Source organism: Pecten maximus, chromosome 3 (genome assembly GCF_902652985.1).
Source record: "Pecten maximus chromosome 3, xPecMax1.1, whole genome shotgun sequence".
Lineage (NCBI taxonomy): Eukaryota > Metazoa > Mollusca > Bivalvia > Pectinida > Pectinidae > Pecten > Pecten maximus.
Genome location: NC_047017.1, coordinates 31,202,419 through 31,222,680, shown reverse-complemented (window position 1 = coordinate 31,222,680; position 20,262 = coordinate 31,202,419). Strand labels below are relative to the sequence as shown.

Here is a 20,262-nt window from a genome sequence, read left to right as displayed (position 1 = left end):
CGCGATATCAGACCTACCAACCCATATATCAGTTCTTACTGTGATTAGATTAACATGTTGTGTGCCAAGGTCACAGAAACTGAAGATATCTGATAACAATCTACATTAACGAGGGGTACAGCCAGTCGTTTGTCACACAAAAACATTGATGTCACATTGACATTGCTTAAATGCAGAAGTTTTTGTTTAATACAAACATGTCTTTTTACTGACGAAATATAAAGATGATCCGACCGTGACACAGACATACACGCTAAAGTATACCCAATCTCTCTGCCTGTCATGCTACCCTGATAAACAGTCCATATCGATACATGGTTCAGTATACTATCCGCATCAACTTTCGGCGTTACATGTTAGACATTCGGAGCATTACGTTTTTATCTGTATTACAGAGTTAGGTAATCTGAAGGTTAAGTTGAGAAGGAGGATTGCTGTAGAGGCCAGGTAGTGTCCTGAAGTGACACCAGTGGTTACAAGGTGATGACCAAGAGAGCTATGGACCACTACGTGGCGGGGGCCATGGGAGGTTAGTAACAATATAGATCGGTAACAGGTTAGGTTGGCCAATTAGTCAATCAGTAAAATGTGTATGAATACAAATAAAGGAAAGGTCAATGCTTTCTGTGTATAGTGTTACCACAGGGGCACGTCTAGTCTTACATTTAAAAAATTGCCAGAAATACCTATATATAGGTGCCTATATATATATAAGTATTTCTGGCTTTTTTTTAAATATAAGACTAGACATGCCCCTGTGGTGTTACTGCACTAGATCAAATACTGGATGGGCCTTATTTCGCATTCAGATTCATATATAATAAGGACACACTTAAGTTGAACAACAAGACATCAGAGAACTAATTGCATTCTTTAGAAAATTGAAAAGAACGATAAACCACATGCTCTTCTTCAGCGTCACATTTTGATACCGAAGTATGATAACAGACAAAACACCTTTAACAATGTAGTATGACATTACCGTGTACTATATAACAGAACGACCACCAACATACCCGATTATATAACATCATTTTATTTCAGTTCTGTTAGCTTGCTTCTGACACAGGTTTCTATAGACTACAGATCTGATTTGTTAATACTGAACCTTATCAGAGTATTCGGATTGAACTGATACGGACAGTAACAGTGTGTGTATGGTTCAGATGTGGAGCAATGTGTCCGACATCGAGATACTAATCTGGGATGTATGCCTTGATCTGATTAAGGTCCAGTTTACTATCTATCGTATTATAGTTTACCCAAACTACTTCCTTATTGTACTTCAAATATCCTCTTGGCTACCTCACGTCGGTGCGGGAAAATTGACCTTGCGGAAAACCCAGTAAGGTGTTATAGATATCATTTCTTCATTTGCATTGGCTTTGATTCGGAGTTTTAACCTACTTTCCTTGAAGAAAATAGTTGTGAAATTATTTTAACACCTTGAAATCATTATGTCCTTATATGAAGTTTTTGATAGGACGTTAAATAATATAAAACCTAATTAAAACAAGCTTAGCTTTGATATCACTGGTTTGACCTACATATAACTTACCATAGCTTTGCTGTCACTAGTTTGACCTACATATAACATAGTTTAGCTTTGATATCACTGGTTTGACCTACATATAACTTACCATAGCTTTGATATCACTGGTTTGACCTACATATAACTTACCATAGCTTTGATATCACTGGTTTGACCTACATATAACTTACCATAGCTTTGATATCACTGGTTTGACCTACATATAACTTACCATAGCTTTGATATCACTGGTTTGACCTACATATAACTTACCATAGCTTTGATATCACTGGTTTGACCTACATATAACTTACCATAGCTTTGCTGTCACTAGTTTGACCTACATATAACATAGTTTAGCTTTGCTATCACTGGTTTGACCTACATATAACTAGTTTAGCTTTGCTATCTCTAGTTTGACCTACATATAACTAGTTTAGCTTTGCTATCACTGGTTTGACCTACATATAACTAGTTTAGCTTTGCTGTCACTAGTTTGACCTACACATAACATAGTTTAGCTTTGCTATCACTGGTTTGACCTACATATAACTAGTTTAGCTTTGCTGTCACTAGTTTGACCTACATATAACTAGTTTAGCTTTGCTGTCACTAGTTTGACCTACATATAACTAGTTTAGCTTTGCTGTCACTAGTTTGACCTACATATAACTAGTTTAGTTTTGCTATCACTAGTTTGACCTACATATAACTAGTTTAGCTTTGCTATTACTAGGTTGACCTACATATAACTAGTTTAGCTTCGCTATCACTGGTTTGACCTACATATAACTAGTTTATCTTTGCTATCACTGGTTTGACCTACATATAACTAGTTTAGCTTTGCTATCACTAGGTTGACCTATATATAACTAGTTTAGCTTTGCTATCACTAGGTTGACCTACATATAACTAGTTTAGCTTTGCTATCACTAGGTTGACCTACATATAACTAGTTTAGCTTTGCTGTCACTAGTTTGACCTACATATAACTAGTTTAGTTTTGCTATCACTAGTTTGACCTACATATAACTAGTTTAGTTTTGCTATCACTAGTTTGACCTACATATAACTAGTTTAGTTTTGCTATCACTAGTTTGACCTACATATAACTAGTTTAGTTTTGCTATCACTGGTTTGACCTACATATAACTAGTTTAGCTTTGCTATCACTAGGTTGACCTACATATAACTAGTTTAGCTTTGCTATCACTAGTTTGACCTACATATAACTAGTTTAGCTTTGCTATCACTAGTTTGACCTACATATAACTAGTTTAGCTTTGCTATCACTAGTTTGACCTACATATATCTAGGTTAGCTTTGCTGTCACTGATTTGACCTTCCTGTAATCAGTTAAAACTATGATGAAGCGATGCCTTCTCTAGCTTAAGTTTTATTTCAGGAATCAGAATTTTGTGTGTATCTTAATGGATTAAAAATAGTAATGTTTTGACGAGGCAGGTATTAAATTCATGTTTACAATGCATATGTGCCTCGTGTTTGATAGGTAATTTTGCATACAAGACATTAGATATTCTGTAATTACCAAACTTATTTATCGTAAAGCATCTATACGATGGTCTATTATTTTTTATTATAAGTTACTTGATTTTTGAAATTTAGATTGAATTTTTGTTCGTTACAGGAACCGCCGGTTACTTTGTGGGGTACCCACTGGATACCATAAAGGTATGACAATGCCATAAAGGTATGACAATGCCATAAAGGTATGACAATACCATAAAGGTATGACAATACCATAAAGGTATGACATACTATGATACCGCATTCATACTTATATTCCTAACAATATATATTGCAATTAACTTTTCTTAGCGTGTGTGAACATGTGAAACGGCCAGTATTACCAATATATGATTTGGTTTCATATAAAGGTGCATGTTTCTGACACTCTATTTGTATTGAAATGTGTTAATATCTCGCATGTCTCTTGTAAGTCCTTTGCGATTGCAGGGGTAGACATTGTTTTTCCACAAAATGTATGAGATAACTTGCATGACATGTTTCAATTAATTTGAATAGTAGCACGGTTCAGGGTATCCCCATGTTCCAAAATGCGTATATTGTACCATGGTTGTTCAAAATAATGAAAATTATGAAATTTATTGCATAATGGGATTATTGTACCTCCCTATCCAGACTTTTATTTCCACTAGTTTGGAGTTTCCTCCATCGCCATTTTATATGTAATGTAACACTGTGTACATTTGTGTCACTAACAAGTCATGGAAAGACGAAACAGCTGCATGATGAAGATTAATATTTATTTTTGTTTGTATCGTGATGTGCTAATGTCGTGTGTCTTAACTTTCATACCGCCCGGAAAACTATATGACTCCTCATTATACATTTGATATTCGCGAAAGTAAAATGATTCGCATGAACCATTAGAGAGTAAAGAAACATCTTCGTGTAGTTCACATAGTAGGAACATTAAAGAAACCCTTTCATTGACAGAATGTCTACCGTTACAGGTACAGCTTCAGACACAGAGTGTGGGAAAGCGTGGGTTAATGGCGGCTCTATCCAACACGTGGAGACAAGGGGTGGTAAGTAAGTAGGATTTCAAATACATGGACACCTCTGTAAATGAATGGGAAAGGCAGAATCAAACTATCTTCTATATATTTGTCAAATATACAACATCATACTGAATCTAACAGCATTTTTTGTCATTAAAACTTTGCCCCTACCTCCGTTTTCATTGTTGCTAGGCTGGCTGGATGATTGTATAGTTTCATGTTCTATGTTACTTGGCAGATGATTTTTCATTTGCTGTATGTTAATCGGCTATATGATTTTAGTCCCGTGGTATGCTGGATTAGTTTGTTGTTTGCAAATATGGGCAGGATGTTGCTGTTCTGTATAGCTATTCTGGATTTTGTTATTTGATAGGTTAGATGATTATTTTTTGGCTGACAGATTTTAGTGTTGCTGGATGGTCTTGTTTTGTGTTTGTGTTGTTAGACTGGAGGATTTTACCGGGGAATGTCATGGCCTCTCTTCTCGACCGGATTCACAACATCCGTATTCTATGGGGTTTACGGCAATACACTAACATTTCTGGAACCAGAGAAGACGAAGCAGAAGTCAGCATACAGTAAAATAGTTCTTGCCGGAAGTGTGGCCGGGATGGCCCAAGGACTTCCGGTCATTCCTATCGACTACGTCAAAGTTGTTCTTCAGTCTCAGCTTTCTACACTTGGAGATAAATCTGCAACTAAGGTCAACGGTATGTATTGCTAAGGAATAACCATCAACAATACTTCAAAACCCAGCTTTTTTAACTATGGTTAGGAAAGATATTATTCCAAAACACTTTTATATCAAAGGTAGACATCTTTTAGAAAATCTTGGATACACATTGATTAGATTGTTCTGTATTACTAAAATCTCAGGTAGACATTTTAATACGCTCAGTGAAATAAAGGTGCTAATATCTCTTTATGCCTTTTCCACAATCCCTTGATACACAATAACTAATTGATAGTTTTCCCATTAGTGTGCCTTGGTCACCATTACTACCCGGGTCTCACTGAGAAAATGACATCACTTCGATAAGACAACACCCTTGCCTTTTCAAACTCCTTGCACGTTTAAGTCCTAGTTGATATTAAGACAAAAATTACGGTTTTAGTTACACATAAGTATCATCTTGGTAAATAGACTAGATCGACATCCTTACGTCGTTAGTAACGTCAATGTAACATAATTAGTCGTTTTTACAGGTGTGCATGCGAATGCAGCCAACATCCACTACTTCCGTGGCCCATCGGACTGCGCACGCAGCATTGTCAAGACGAGTGGAGTGGCAGGACTGTTCAAAGGAGCCACAGCAACGATACCCCGGGAAGTCATTTTCTTTGCTAATTACGGTTTGATATATGAATGCCTAAGTGACTTCATCAAACAGAAGAATTGGACAGATTCACGCGGTTTTTTTGCAGATTTTATCGGTGGTGGTTTTGCAGGAAGTATTTCTTGGATTTTCGTGATACCATTCGATGTCATAAAAAGTCGTTACCAGGCTGACTTTAGGGGTAAATACGGGAGTCCCGTTGACTGTGCTATACAAAGCTACCGAACGGAAGGTATAGGCGTTTTCTACAAAGGTTGTTTGGTCACATGTGTGCGAGCATTTCCGGTATGCGCAGTGTCCTTTATGGTATATGCACAGGTGACTCAGTGGCTGAGAAATCGTCAATGAATGCCAAGTGGACACGAGATTAATTTTAACTATGTTTATGCGGGGAAATATATAATAAAATATCGGTCTTAGTAGCAGGTGGTTACTCTATATTGAAAATATTTTGCCGATATAAATATAATCTTTCTTTTGTCATTCTTCCGTCACAACGCAAGCGAACACCTCGATTATAACGATGAAATCAGATCGAAAAGCTGAGTTTATTCCTCTTCTTAGAGGGGCATTCCTACGTTCGGACATCAGAAACATGCACAATTTCTACTGATGAAATCTATGTCCGAACGATGATTGTATGAGTTCTGTGTCTACATGTAATGAAATTAAAGCCGAAATATACAAGAAAAATTCGTATGCTATACAAATACCGCATGTCTTTGTGGTAATTAGTGATACTTCGGGTCTAATTAAAAATTTTCAGGACTTAATACTCGAGGAACTTTGGTTAATCTTGAAAGTTAATGTGATGATTATAACTTTTACTACTTGGAAAAAATATATATTTTCCAGTTAGTTTAATTCTGTCAACCTAAACTTTATTCAAACGAAGGAATGCCCCTTTAAACCATAGTTTGGCTCGCCCATAAGCGTAGGCCTAACCAGGGACGTATAATATATATGTCCCTGGTCTAACCAAATCTTATTAGAGTCTGCAAGTGTTTTGACGAGAATAATACTCGTCATAATTGCTTAAAACGGCTAATCAGACAGCAATGTCCAATGAATTATAGATATAACTAAGGATATTTAGAATAGTCTGGATACACACATTAAATCGGAATATTAAACATTAAGATAAAGACTTTAGCCATTGCTGTTCATTCAAATTTGATAGTACCTTAACTTTTAAAACTAATATGGAGTTTAACTAGGGATATTTTGCTTTTGGTAAAAGCAAATCTGTCACAGAAATAAACTCTCGGAATTCGGGAATAACCAAACTTTATTTAAGCATCAACAAATTCAACCATTCTCAACAGATATCAATTAAATACTGATTAAAACAATTTGACAGTAACATGTGAAAGTAATACACGCCTCTTGCTGAGAGGTTTGGGAAGGCACTGTTCTGTAGCTCATCTTAACTTAGTTATAGTGAAGAAAATTAACTTGATGACCTGAGTATATTATCACCTCTATGTTGCGTTGTTTACATATATAGCATGGCACTATAAACGAACACTTAAAAATACTGACCATAGACACGCAGAACACATGTAATTCTTAATAATACACTGATACACACATTAAAATCAATATAGGTAAAACATTAACATTCACAATGTATAGAAATAAGTGCAGCCTAATAACATATATACTTCAGAACGGTTTAAATTTGCACTTATGGAAATACTAGAAGTATTTAAGACACACTGGCTCCAAATCATCGTGTTTACAATGCTACAGTTGTATACTGTTGTACAATAAAACCGTACACCTGCATTACAATATGACTTTATAAATGTAAGCAAAATGTACAACGAGAATACTTTGACTTTATAACCGCAATTAAAATATAACCGCAATTAAAATATACAATGAGATTACTTTGACTTTATAACCGCAATTAAAATATAAAGAGATAACTGTGACTTTATAACCGCAATTAAAACATAATAAGAGATAACTTTGACTTCATAACCGCAATTAAAACATAATAAGAGATTACTTTGACTTCATAACCGCAATTAAAATATACAATGAGATTATTTTGACTTTATGAATGCAATTAAATTGTACAATAAGATCACTGACTTTGTAAACGCTTGACATCTCAGTAGTAAAATGTGTCTTTTCAAAAATAGATTTGAAAATAACTTAACATGGATTCTCCTATAATAAACAGAATTTAACACTAATGTTAGTGTAATACTATATCAAATTGATATCCTGCGTATTACTTGAAAGTGTTAGATCCTCTTTAAGAAGTATGCATTGTACATATACCTATGATCAGGCACTAAGAGAAATACTCTGCATAATAAAAATGTTTAAAAAAAATCAAAAGCAATAAAAGTTATCAATTTCATAAAGTAAACTACTGAAAGATAAAAAAAGTATTTTGTGTATAACATTTATATGGCAAGACCCAAATAAAAGGTTTAAATAATATCACAGCACACCAATATCAACCTTACATGATTTACATGTCACTAATATCTAAGGTAAATCTCAAAGGTTACAAAATCATATGTACATCAAACAAGAGGACAGACAACCTGACAGACAACCTGAAATTAACTGATGAAGTTACAGGCAATTTGATTGGTGGAATTCCTCAGCGCTCTGGGAGTATCATGGGGACATACATTTGACACTATGGTTGGTTCATATTTGACTATGGAATATTTCTTATTTTTTTAATGAAATCTATTCATGGAAGTTAGAAGTCGAAAATGTCAATTCTTTATGCATGCACATGACACAACGACAGGCAAAAGGTGACCTGGGACAAGGTCATAAGCTCTCAAAATCCAATCAGACTAGATATTTCTGTTTTACCTGTGTAAATATAGTAGGCAACTCCACTTAAATGAACACATGGGAATCATAAAGCAATTTTAACATGCATTCAACATTTGGTAATTTCATTAACTTCTGAGTAAATATTTACATAATATACAATAATGAATAATTCATATTCTATCATTACACCTTTGAGGTCACAAAATGAGAGAGAAAATACTCTTCTACATTTGATAATGAAGGATTGGGATATTTCCACTAATGGGGTCACACTTAATAATTGTCCAAAGAGTGGACTATCCTAATTCTTCATCCCCATATTTGGATCTGTATTTCCCTTTAATATTCAACTTGATAAGTATTTAATTAACATCAGGACCCGGTTGTTCAAAGGGTAATTATAGTTTCACAACAATTTTAAAATCATTATAAAATCCTTTCTGGTAAAAACTAACTTCCTACATGTCTATTATAAGGAATACACATAATAAGGTTTTAAGGTAAAGGAGAAATGAGCTTTTCACTAATCAGGTGATTAAGCTACTGACATTTTGAACAACTGGGTCCTAATACTCCGTCTTTTTCTGACCAACAGTATAAGTATGAGTGGAAATGTAATAATATCACAGATTTACACAGTAAACAGATCACATTGGATACAACAGTATCAGACCAATAGGTATGAGAGGCATACAGGATAACTATAATAACCTTGAGTGTCATTCAGACATCCACATCAGCATTGCCACAGTGAGAATTAAATCACAATTTGGACAAAACTATGAAAGAAGCAGTAAGACATAAGTCACTGAAATGAGATCACATTTTGTTGATGAATGAAGAATGTTAGTCCTCAGAGTAGTGATCTGAGCCTTGAAGGTAGCGCATCACTTGTGCATAGACCATGAACTCAACAGCATTAGAGGAGAAGCTACGAAGACAGATCGCCATGCTGCCCCTGTAGAAAACTCGCAAACCCTCCTCTCTGTAGCTTTGTACGGCACAATTTATGTAACCACTGAACTTTCCGCGGCAGTCCGCCTGGTACCGACTCTTCACCACGTCTACCGGCATCACTGATAGCCATGCGGTGATCCCTGCCAGGCCACCCCCGAACAGGTCAGCTACCAGTCCCCGCGAGTCACACCAGCCCCTCTCCTTCATCTTACCACTTATGTACATATAGGTTAGACCATACACACCAAAACAGGGTATATCTCTACCCATTGTCAGTCCTGCACCCTTGTACAGTCTATGTAGGCCCTCAGTACGACAGATATAACGTGCACATTCCATAGGACCCCGGAACATGGCACTCTCAACTGTTGCTGTGACAACTGTAACAGATTAACAGCCATTCTAAGTAACAGCCAAGTGATCAATTTGCAGAGGAATCGGAGTTGGGATTTTTTTAATACTATAATAAAGAAGGATTGATTCAATATATCCATCCCCAAAATAGACAAGACAATAATTATAACGGATAATATTTCTATGATGGTTTTATGCATTCCTAATTAACTATCTCCCTGATAATTAATACAAATATTGATTTGTTCATGTAAACATTTCTTAAACACTTACATCATGTATAGTATAAGATTCCAGAAATTGTTAACGAAAATGTACTTAATATGATGAAAGAAAATCAAATTTCATATTTTATGAATCCCTTGTACTTAAATTTTATGTATTTCCCTGGAGCACCAATGCAAAACTTCAAGATTATTTTACCTTTGACCCGCTTGCAACCTTGACATTTAATCAAAGTGCCTTTTATGTGATACTTTTGTAACTGAGATATCGACTAAGCTACTTACCTTTGCTGGGATGTACCTCATGTCTGATCTGAGACTGTAGAACAACTTTGATGTAGTCTATGGGGATGACCACCAGACTCTGTGCTGCTCCTCCCAAACACCCCGCTAAAAATATCCTGCTATATGCTTTCTTCCGTTTCTCTCTGTCAGGCTCCAAACACTTGAGAACATTTCCATACACACCAAAAAATATGGAGTTTGTCACTCCTACTGTGATCAATGGCCAGGACATGCCCCTGTAAAACCCTTTGATCTGTAAAACAAAATAATTATGTATTTAATGAGTATAATCCTGACCTGCATCACCAAGTACAACTTCATTTCATTAATGACAACGGCAGTGTAATAAATTATCACACAACATCACAGTACGATCACAATAAAGTTAAAACATAAACACTGAGCATGGTAACATTAATAGCTGTATGGAACAAGTCTAATAGTGCAGTGATATCAACAAGAGGCCCATGGGGCCTGTATCGCTCACCTGGTTGGATTAGACCAAATGTCAAAATATTGTTCATATTCAATTTGTTTTATTTGTAAATCTCAAACAATGCTATATATGGTTATAGTGTGGGAATCCGAACTGCTTTAAAGATTAATGAAGTCCAGACTCTCTAAGGTTTGAAATACCTCAAGAATTGTTTTTAGAACATGCATTCATCACTTTATGACTAGTAGCGATTTAAAGGAATTACCTCTATTTCCCCTATTGGGCCCCACCCCTTTGGCCCCTCGGGGGTCAGAGTCACCATTTATGCAAAATCTGTTCCCCTTCCCCCAAGGATGTGTCTGACCAAATTGGGTTCAAATCCATTCATAACTTTATGACTAGTAGCGATTTAAAGGAATTACCTCTATTTCCCCTACTGGGCCCCGCCCCTTTGGCCCCTCGGGGGTCAGAGTCACCATTTATGCAAAATCTGTTCCCCTTCCCCCAAGGATGTGTCTGACCAAGTTGGGTTCAAATCCATTCATAACTTTATGACAAGTAGCGATTTAAAGGAATTACCTCTATTTCCCCTATTGGGCCCCGCCCCTTTGGCCCCTCGGGGGTCAGAGCCACCATTTATGCAAAATCTGTTCCCCTTCCCCCAAGGATGTTTCTGACTAAATTGGGTTCAAATCCATTCATAACTTTATGACTAGTAGCGATTTAAAGGAATTGCCTCTATTTCCCCTATTGGGCCCCGCCCATTTGGCCCCTCAGGGGTCAGAGTCACCATTTATGCAAAATCTGTTCCTCTTCCCCCAAGGATTTGTCTGACCAAATTGGGTTCAAATCCATTGATAACTTTATGACTAGTAGCGATTTAAAAGAATTACCTCTATTTCCCCTATTGGGCCCCGCCCCTTTGGCCCCTTGGGGGTCAGAGCCACCATTTATGCAAAATCTGTTCCCCTTCCCCCAAGGATGTGTCTGACCAATTGGGATCAAATCCATTCATAACTTTATGACTAGTAGCGATTTAAATGAATTACCTCTATTTCCCCTATTGGGCCCCGCCCCTTTGGCCCCTCGGGGGTCAGAGTCACCATTTATGCAAAATCTGTTCCCCTTCCCCCAAGGATGTTTCTGACTAAATTGGGTTCAAATCCATTCATAACTTTATGACAAGTAGCGATTTAAAGGAATTAGCTCTATTTCCCCTTTTGGGCCCCGCCCCTTTGGCCCCTCAGGGGTCAGAGTCACCATTTATGCAAAATCTGTTCCCCTTCCCCCAAGGATGTTTCTGACTAAATTGGGTTCAAATCCATTCATAACTTTATGACTAGTAGCGATTTAAAGGAATTACCTCTATTTCCCCTATTGGGCCCCGCCCCTTTGGCCCCTCGGGGGTCAGAGTCACCATCTATGCAAAATCTGTTCCCCTTCCCCCAAAAATGTTTCTGACTAAATTGGGTTCAAATCCATTCATAACTTTATGACTAGTAGCGATTTAAAGGAATTACCTCTATTTCCCCTATTGGGCCCCGCCCCTTTGGCCCCTCAGGGGTCAGAGTCACCATTTATGCAAAATCTGTTCCCCTTCCCCAAAGGATGTGTCTGACCAAATTGGGTTCAAATCCATTCATAACTTTATGACTAGTAGCGATTTAAAGGAATTACCTCTATTTCCCCTATTGAGCCCCGCCCCTTTGGCCCCTTGAGGGTCAGAGTCACCATTTATGCAAAATCTGTTCCCCTTCCCCCAAGGATGTTTCTGACTAAATTGGGTTCAAATCCATTCATAACTTTATGACTAGTAGCGATTTAAAGGAATTACCTCTATTTCCCCTATTGGGCCCCGCCCCTTTGGCCCCTCGGGGGTCAGAGTCACCATTTATGCAAAATCTGTTCCCCTTCCCCCAAGGATGTGTCTGACCAAATTGGGTTCAAATCCATTCATAACTTTATGACAAGTAGCGATTTAAAGGAATTACCTCTATTTCCCCTATTGGGCCCCGCCCCTTTGGCCCCTCGGGGGTCAGAGCCACCATTTATGCAAAATCTGTTCCCCTTCCCCCAAGGATGTTTCTGACTAAATTGGATTTAAATCCATTCATAACTTTATGACTAGTAGCGATTTAAAGGAATTGCCTCTATTTCCCCTATTGGGCCCCGCCCCTTTGGCCCCTCAGGGGTCAGAGTCACCATTTATGCAAAATCTGTTCCTCTTCCCCCAAGGATTTGTCTGACCAAATTGGGTTCAAATCCATTGATAACTTTATGACTAGTAGCGATTTAAAGGAATTACCTCTATTTCCCCTATTGGGCCCCACCCCTTTGGCCCCTTGGGGGTCAGAGCCACCATTTATGCAAAATCTGTTCCCCTTCCCCCAAGGATGTGTCTGACCAAATTGGGATCAAATCCATTCATAACTTTATGACTAGTAGCGATTTAAATGAATTACCTCTATTTCCCCTATTGGGCCCCGCCCCTTTGGCCCCTCGGGGGTCAGAGTCACCATTTATGCAAAATCTGTTCCCCTTCCCCCAAGGATGTTTCTGCCAAAATTGGGTTCAAATCCATTCATAACTTTATGACAAGTAGCGATTTAAAGGAATTAGCTCTATTTCCCCTTTTGGGCCCCGCCCCTTTGGCCCCTCAGGGGTCAGAGTCACCATTTATGCAAAATCTGTTCCCCTTCCCCCAAGGATGTTTCTGACTAAATTGGGTTCAAATCCATTCATAACTTTATGACTAGTAGCGATTTAAAGGAATTACCTCTATTTCCCCTATTGGGCCCCGCCCCTTTGGCCCCTCGGGGGTCAGAGTCACCATCTATGCAAAATCTGTTCCCCTTCCCCCAAAAATGTTTCTGACTAAATTGGGTTCAAATCCATTCATAACTTTATGACTAGTAGCGATTTAAAGGAATTACCTCTATTTCCCCTATTGGGCCCCGCCCCTTTGGCCCCTCAGGGGTCAGAGTCACCATTTATGCAAAATCTGTTCCCCTTCCCCAAAGGATGTGTCTGACCAAATTGGGTTCAAATCCATTCATAACTTTATGACTAGTAGCGATTTAAAGGAATTACCTCTATTTCCCCTATTGGGCCCCGCCCCTTTGGCCCCTTGAGGGTCAGAGTCACCATTTATGCAAAATCTGTTCCCCTTCCCCCAAGGATGTTTCTGACTAAATTGGGTTCAAATCCATTCATAACTTTATGACTAGTAGCGATTTAAAGGAATTACCTCTATTTCCCCTATTGGGCCCCGCCCCTTTGGCCCCTCGGGGGTCAGAGTCACCATCTATGCAAAATCTGTTCCCCTTCCCCCAAAAATGTTTCTGACTAAATTGGGTTCAAATCCATTCATAACTTTATGACTAGTAGCGATTTAAAGGAATTACCTCTATTTCCCCTATTGGGCCCCACCCCTTTGGCCCCTCGGGGGTCAGAGCTACCATTTATGCAAAATCTGTTCCCCTTCCCCCAAGGATGTTTCTGACTAAATTGGGTTCAAATCCATTCATAACTTTATGACTAGTAGCGATTTAAAGGAATTGCCTCTATTTCCCCTATTGGGCCCCGCCCCTTTGGCCCCTCGGGGGTCAGAGTCACCATTTATGCAAAATCTGTTCCCCTTCCCCCAAGGATGTGTCTGACCAAATTGGGTTCAAATCCATTCATAACTTTATGACTAGTAGCGATTTAAAGGAATTGCCTCTATTTCCTCTATTGGGCCCCGCCCCTTTGGCCCCTCAGGGGTCAGAGTCACCATTTATGCAAAATCTGTTCCCCTTCCCCAAAGGATGTGTCTGACCAAATTGGGTTCAAATCCATTCATAACTTTATGACTAGTAGCGATTTAAAGGAATTACCTCTATTTCCCCTATTGGGCCCCGCCCCTTTGGCCCCTTGGGGGTCAGAGTCACCATTTATGCAAAATCTGTTCCCCTTCTGCCAAGGATGTTTCTTGCCAAATTTGGTCAAAATCCAATTAGAACTTTTTGACTAGTAGCGATTTGAATCAAATGTTGACGGACGGACGGACCGACGATGGACGGACGACGGACGCTGCGCCATGACATAAGCTCACCGGACCTTCGGTCCAGGTGAGCTAATAAAAACAGTGGGTAGGGCACCAGGGTTATTAATGGGTTAGGGTATCAGGGTTATTAATGGGTTAGGGTATCAGGGTTATTAATGGGTTAGGGTATCAGGGTTATTAATGGGTTAGGGTATTGGGTTATAAATTGGGTGAGATAGCAGGGTTATTAATGTGATGTGGTATCAGGGTTATTAATGGGTTATGGTATCAGGGTTATTTATGTGGGGTATCATGGTTATAACTTGAGTATAAGGTATTAGGGCTGTTAATGGGTTATGGTATTAGGGTTATTTATGTGGGATACCAGGGCGATGGATGCCACAGCACAGCAAAAACTTACTAACGAGCTAAAGAGGGATAGGGTGATGAGGCTTAGGTAGGGTGATACTGCTTGGGTAGGGTGACAAGGCTTGGGTAGGGTGACAAGGCTTGGGTAGGGTGACAAGGCTTGGGTAGGGTGATACTGCTTTGGTAGGGTGGCAAGGCTTGGGTAGGGTGATACAGCTTGGGTAGGGTGACAAGGCTTGTGTAGGGTGACAAGGCTTGGGTAGGGTGACAAGGCTTGGGTAGGGTGATACTGCTTTGGTAGGGTGACAAGGCTTGTGTAGGGTGACAAAGCATGGGTATGGTGACGAGGCTTGGGTAGGGTGACAAGGCTTGGGTAGGGTGACAAGGCTTGGGTAGGGTGACAAGGCTTGGGTAGGGTGATACTGCTTTGGTAGGGTGGCAAGGCTTGGGTAGGGTGATACAGCTTTGGTAGGGTGACAAGGCTTGTGTAGGGTGACAAGGCTTGGGTAGGGTGACAAGGCTTGGGTAGGGTGATACTGCTTTGGTAGGGTGACAAGGCTTGTGTAGGGTGACAAAGCATGGGTATGGTGACGAGGCTTGGGTAGGGTGACAAGGCTTGGGTAGGGTGACAAGGCTTGGGTAGGGTGACGAGGCTTGGGTAGGGTGACGAGGCTTGGGTAGGGTGACCAGGCTTGGGTAGGGTGACACAGCTTGGGTAGGGTGACCAGGCTTGGGTAGGGTGACAAGGCTTGGGTAGGGTGATGAGGCTTGGGTAAGGTGACGAGGCTTGCGTAGGGTGACAAAGCTTGGGTAGGGTGACAAGGCTTGGGTAGGGTGACAAAGATTGGGTAGGGTGACAAGGCTTGGGTAGGGTGACAAGGCTTGGGTAAGGTGACAAGGCTTGGGTAGGGTGACACAGCTTGGGTAGGGTGACAAAGCTTGGGTAGGGTGAGAAGGCTTGGGTAGGGTGATACTGCTTTGGTAGGGTGCCAAGGCTTGGGTAGGGTGATATTGCTTTGGTAGGGTGACAAGGCTTTGGTAAGGTGACAAGGCTTGCGTAGGGTGACACAGCTTGGGTAGGGTGACAAAGCTTGGGTAGGATAACAATGATTGGGTAGGGTGATACTGCTTTGGTAGGGTGACAAGGCTTGGGTAGGGTGACAAAGCATGGGTAGGGTGACACAGCTTGGGTAGGGTGACAAGGCTTGGGTAAGGTGACAATGCTTTGGTAGGGTGACAAGGCTTGGGTAGGGTGATACTGCTTGGGTAGGGTGACAAGGCTTGGGTAGGGTGACAAAGATTGGGTAGGGTGACAAGGCTTGGGTAGGGGGACAAGGCTTGGGTAGGGTGACAAGGCTTGGGTAGGGTGATAAAGCTTGGGTAGGGTGACAAAGCTTGGGTAGGGTGACAAAGATTGGGTAGGGTGACAAAGATTGGGTAGGGTGACACAGCTTGGGTAGGGTTACAAGGCTTTGGTAGGGTGACAAGGCTTGGGTAGGGGGACAAGGCTTGGGTAGGGTGACAAAGCTTGGGTAGGGTGACAAGGCTTGGGTAGGGTGACAAGGCTTGGGTAGGGTGACAAGGCTTGGGTAGGGTGACAAAGATTGGGTAGGGTGACAAGGCTTGGGTAGGGTGATACTGCTTTGGTAGGGTGACAAGGCTTTGGTAGGGTGACAAGGCTTGGGTAGGGTGACAAGGCTTGGGTAGGGTGACAAGGCTTGGATAGGGTGACAAAGCTTGGGTAGGGTGACAAGGCTTGGGTAGGGTGACAAGGCTTGGGTAGGGTTACAAGGCTTGGGTAGGGTAACAGGATTGTCTGTGCATATACAACTTGTATATAATTTGTTCAGGGAATTCTTCTGAAAGACTGTCAAATTTTCTTTTCCTCTCATTAAGATACTGTAACATGTACTAAGGTATATAAAACAGTGAAATATTCATAGCAAACCTACCCATTGTTGTCTATAAATGTGTCTAAATGCATCAGTGAAGCCCTTGTACTGATTTCCATGCAGTTGTGTTTGAAGCTGGGTCTGTAACAAAAGGATGAACAAATAAATATAAACTACACATAACTTTTAAAACATATATATACACTGTAACTTTTAATAATCTCAGTGAACATTTTACTGAATATAAAGTTCATTGTTTTTCTATTCATCTGCAGGAAAATACACAATATAATAAGTTTTCAGCAAACACTGTATGGATCAAAGGTTTGTACACAAACTACATTTACAATGTATAACACCTATAAAATACAATGTTTAGTTACATGTATATGGGAAGGGAAATAACTCTAGCAGTAAGCTAACATTCTTTTCTATCACAATGATCAACCTGAAAATCAGACAAAATCACATCAAATAGTTCATTGTAGAAGTTGCGAGAGGAACATATATTGAGTCATATATTTTCATTTTTTTTTCTGCCATACTGCAAGGTCTTTGTTCACAACTTATATTAACTGACTATAAAATCAAATCATATCATCATACTACCATCAATAGTGGATTTAATTTTTACTCTAAATGATTTGATTAAATAGAACACATTTTTGTTTTGTTTCTTTTTAAATAAGCTCCACATACCTTTGTTGTATCGAATGGATAACCAACAGCATACCCAATAGTTCCTATAAAATCAAACAGAAATCACTTTACAAGTTTTATTTTATTACAAACACTTTTTGTGTCAATCTCATTAATACATTGATTGCTGGAAATCACTAAGTGTTTGAAGCCTAATTCTGGTTTCTATCTTTCTTCATTAATATGATAAGAAAAGCTGCACTAAAATCAAGTTAGTAGCTAGTCATATATTTGTGAAACATTTTTTTAAAGTCTGGAGCTACATTGAGTAATACAGTGTTTTTTGTTTTTTTGTTTTTGACTGTCCAGTAAAAATATGTATGAATTGAAAAGAAAAACAAGAGGCCAATGGGGCCTGTATCGCTCACCTGGTTGGATTAGACCAAATGTCAAAATAATGTTCATATTCAATTTGTTTTATTTGTAAATCTCAAACAATGCTATTTATGGTTATAATGTGGGAATCCGAACTGCTTTAAAGATTAATGAAGTCCAGACTCTGTAAGGTCTGAAAGACCTCAAGAATTGTTTTTAGAACATGCATTCATAACTTTATGACTACATGTAGTAGCGATTCGAAGGAATTACCTCTATTTCCCCTATTGGGCCCCGCCCCTTTGGCCCCTTTGGGGTCAGAGCCACCATTTATGCAAAATCTGTTCCCCTTCCCCCAAGGATGTTTCTGACCAAATTGGGTTCAAATCCATTCATAACTTTATGACTAGTAGTGATTTAAAGGAATTACCTCTATTTCCCCTATTGGGCCCCGCCCCTTTGGCCCCTCGGGGGTCAGAGTCACCATTTATGCAAAATTTGTTCCCCTTCTGCCAAGGATATTTCTGGCCAAATTTGGTCAATATCCAATAAGAACTTTTTGACTAGTAGCGATTTGAAGCAAATGTTGACGGACGACGGACGGACGACAGACGGACGGACGGACGGACGCTGCGCCATGACATAAGCTCACCGGACCTTTGGTCCAGGTGAGCTAACAATGATTGCTTTCCTTGAGAGTTAATTTCCCTTGATAATACATTGTACACTGTAGGAATATTAATTATGGGTAATGTAGTTTTTCAGCGTTTTATACATTAACAGATACATTTGTACCTGTATAAACACATGAAGTCAGGTTTCATAGTGTTATACATATTGATCAGTGATAATTAACATAATATGGAATGATTGACTCATGTACATATGTATGCATAACATTATAATTTTTCATGGATCAGTGAGTATAGGTGTAGGTATAACCATAGACATATATACATGTTGTCTCGGGTATAACGTTATACATATGGATGTATGGATGGATATATATTTTGTCAGCGTCTATTTATTATCACATACATACAATTTATACACAGTACGTAGTTACATAACATACTGTATAAGCTACATAATGACATTATACTGTCTATTGCTAACAAGATACATGTAGAACGAATCCTTCTTTTTTGTGTGACTCCTGCAAATTTAGCAGCCGAAAAATCGATAACAACACAGATTAAACGCCCATTTGCTATATTCTCGCACACGAATGTATGATTACGAAATCAAAACAAACAGACGGCATTTTGTTTCCTAAGCCTCATGTGCATACCAGTCGTGTATTATTGAGACTACCTACAATGTTATCAACCTACATCAGGGCATGCACACGTGATACAGTCATATATTGTTACCTCCGAGTGCTCCAGCTATATAATCGTGGTAGGGACTCTCAGCTGCCATGCATCTCTCGAACAAGCACCTCGTGGGTGCAAGTAAACTCTAATCAGAAAGTAACACGGTTCGTTTTGAGCTTGTACCAATCCAATTTTCTTCAAACGTTTTTGCGACCACGAATGTACGCACAGACCTACTCAAGTCCCTGCATTTTAATAATCACAATTTTTTTAAATTGTTAGACACAAACTCATAAAAGTTACTTTGCAGCATTTATTTGTTTACTCCGAACATTTCTCTAAACTCGCAAAATCCAGAATAAAAGTAAATTGAAAATCCCAGTCGATAGTAATTTTTAGCTTTGAAAGTAAAATTAATTATCGGTGAAATTAATGTCTGCATTTTGTGTGCGATACACGCATCTGGTCTGGTTGACACTTCCTGTCCGATTTGATATGTAACAAAAGGTCAATATGGCAAGCCCAGTAGTTTATATAACATTTTGTTCGCGGAGCAATGTTAATCCAGTATTTTACAAAAAATATATAAGATATCTTACATGTTTATGAGATATCTTATCATCCCTTTGGGCGGCACGAATTACAAAAAAAAACAAAAAAAACCCAAAAGACCCCATAAAACCCCAAAAGACTCCAAAAAACCACAAAAGGCTAATAATAGAACTTTAAACAATGAATTATAATAATATGAAATAATTAAGATATATAAATCATTATTTTACACGTATAACATCGAGAATGATTTGTTTCTCCGGAACAGTTGTGAAAGAATTTGATACGCGTTACCGTACTGTACCTCCCCTGATTCCCGTGTGTAGAATAAATAATACTGACTAGGCGTATTGTGAGAAATGTAATCAATTCATTTTCTTTAATATTCATATACATTCCTTAGATGTCTCAAAGGTGAATTTAGATAAAAGTTTATTTGCCGGGTAAAAACATAATAGGAGTACGCACGTATAGTAATGGTAATATACATGGACTTCAGCAAAGCTTTTTATAAGGTTTGTCACAGACTTCTACTCCACAAAAATGGAACACAATGGAGTCACTGGAAAACTGCTAAATGGATTGCTGAATACCTTACAGGTCTAACTCAACAA

At 39.0% G+C, this 20,262-nt stretch overlaps 2 protein-coding genes across 2 annotated transcripts; one reads left to right on the top strand and one right to left on the bottom strand.

The window, feature by feature from the left end:
* Positions 1–155: 155 nt before the first annotated feature.
* Positions 156–6,044, top strand: LOC117323899 (solute carrier family 25 member 45-like). Its single transcript, XM_033879418.1, has 5 exons — positions 156–529; positions 3,180–3,223; positions 4,030–4,104; positions 4,523–4,787; positions 5,284–6,044. The coding sequence occupies exons 1-5, from the start codon at positions 484–486 to the stop codon at positions 5,760–5,762; spliced, it is 909 nt and encodes a 302-aa protein (XP_033735309.1). The 5' UTR covers positions 156–483; the 3' UTR covers positions 5,763–6,044.
* A 646-nt stretch (positions 6,045–6,690) lies between these two features.
* On the bottom strand, positions 6,691–19,305 carry LOC117323898 (solute carrier family 25 member 45-like). The gene is made up of 5 exons (XM_033879416.1): positions 19,154–19,305; positions 17,466–17,509; positions 16,827–16,907; positions 10,046–10,298; positions 6,691–9,562 (listed from the first exon to the last, which is right to left on the bottom strand). Exons 1-5 carry the CDS (start codon positions 19,200–19,202, stop codon positions 9,072–9,074), a joined length of 918 nt encoding a protein of 305 aa, XP_033735307.1. The 5' UTR covers positions 19,203–19,305; the 3' UTR covers positions 6,691–9,071.
* Between the last annotated feature and the right edge of the window lie 957 nt (positions 19,306–20,262).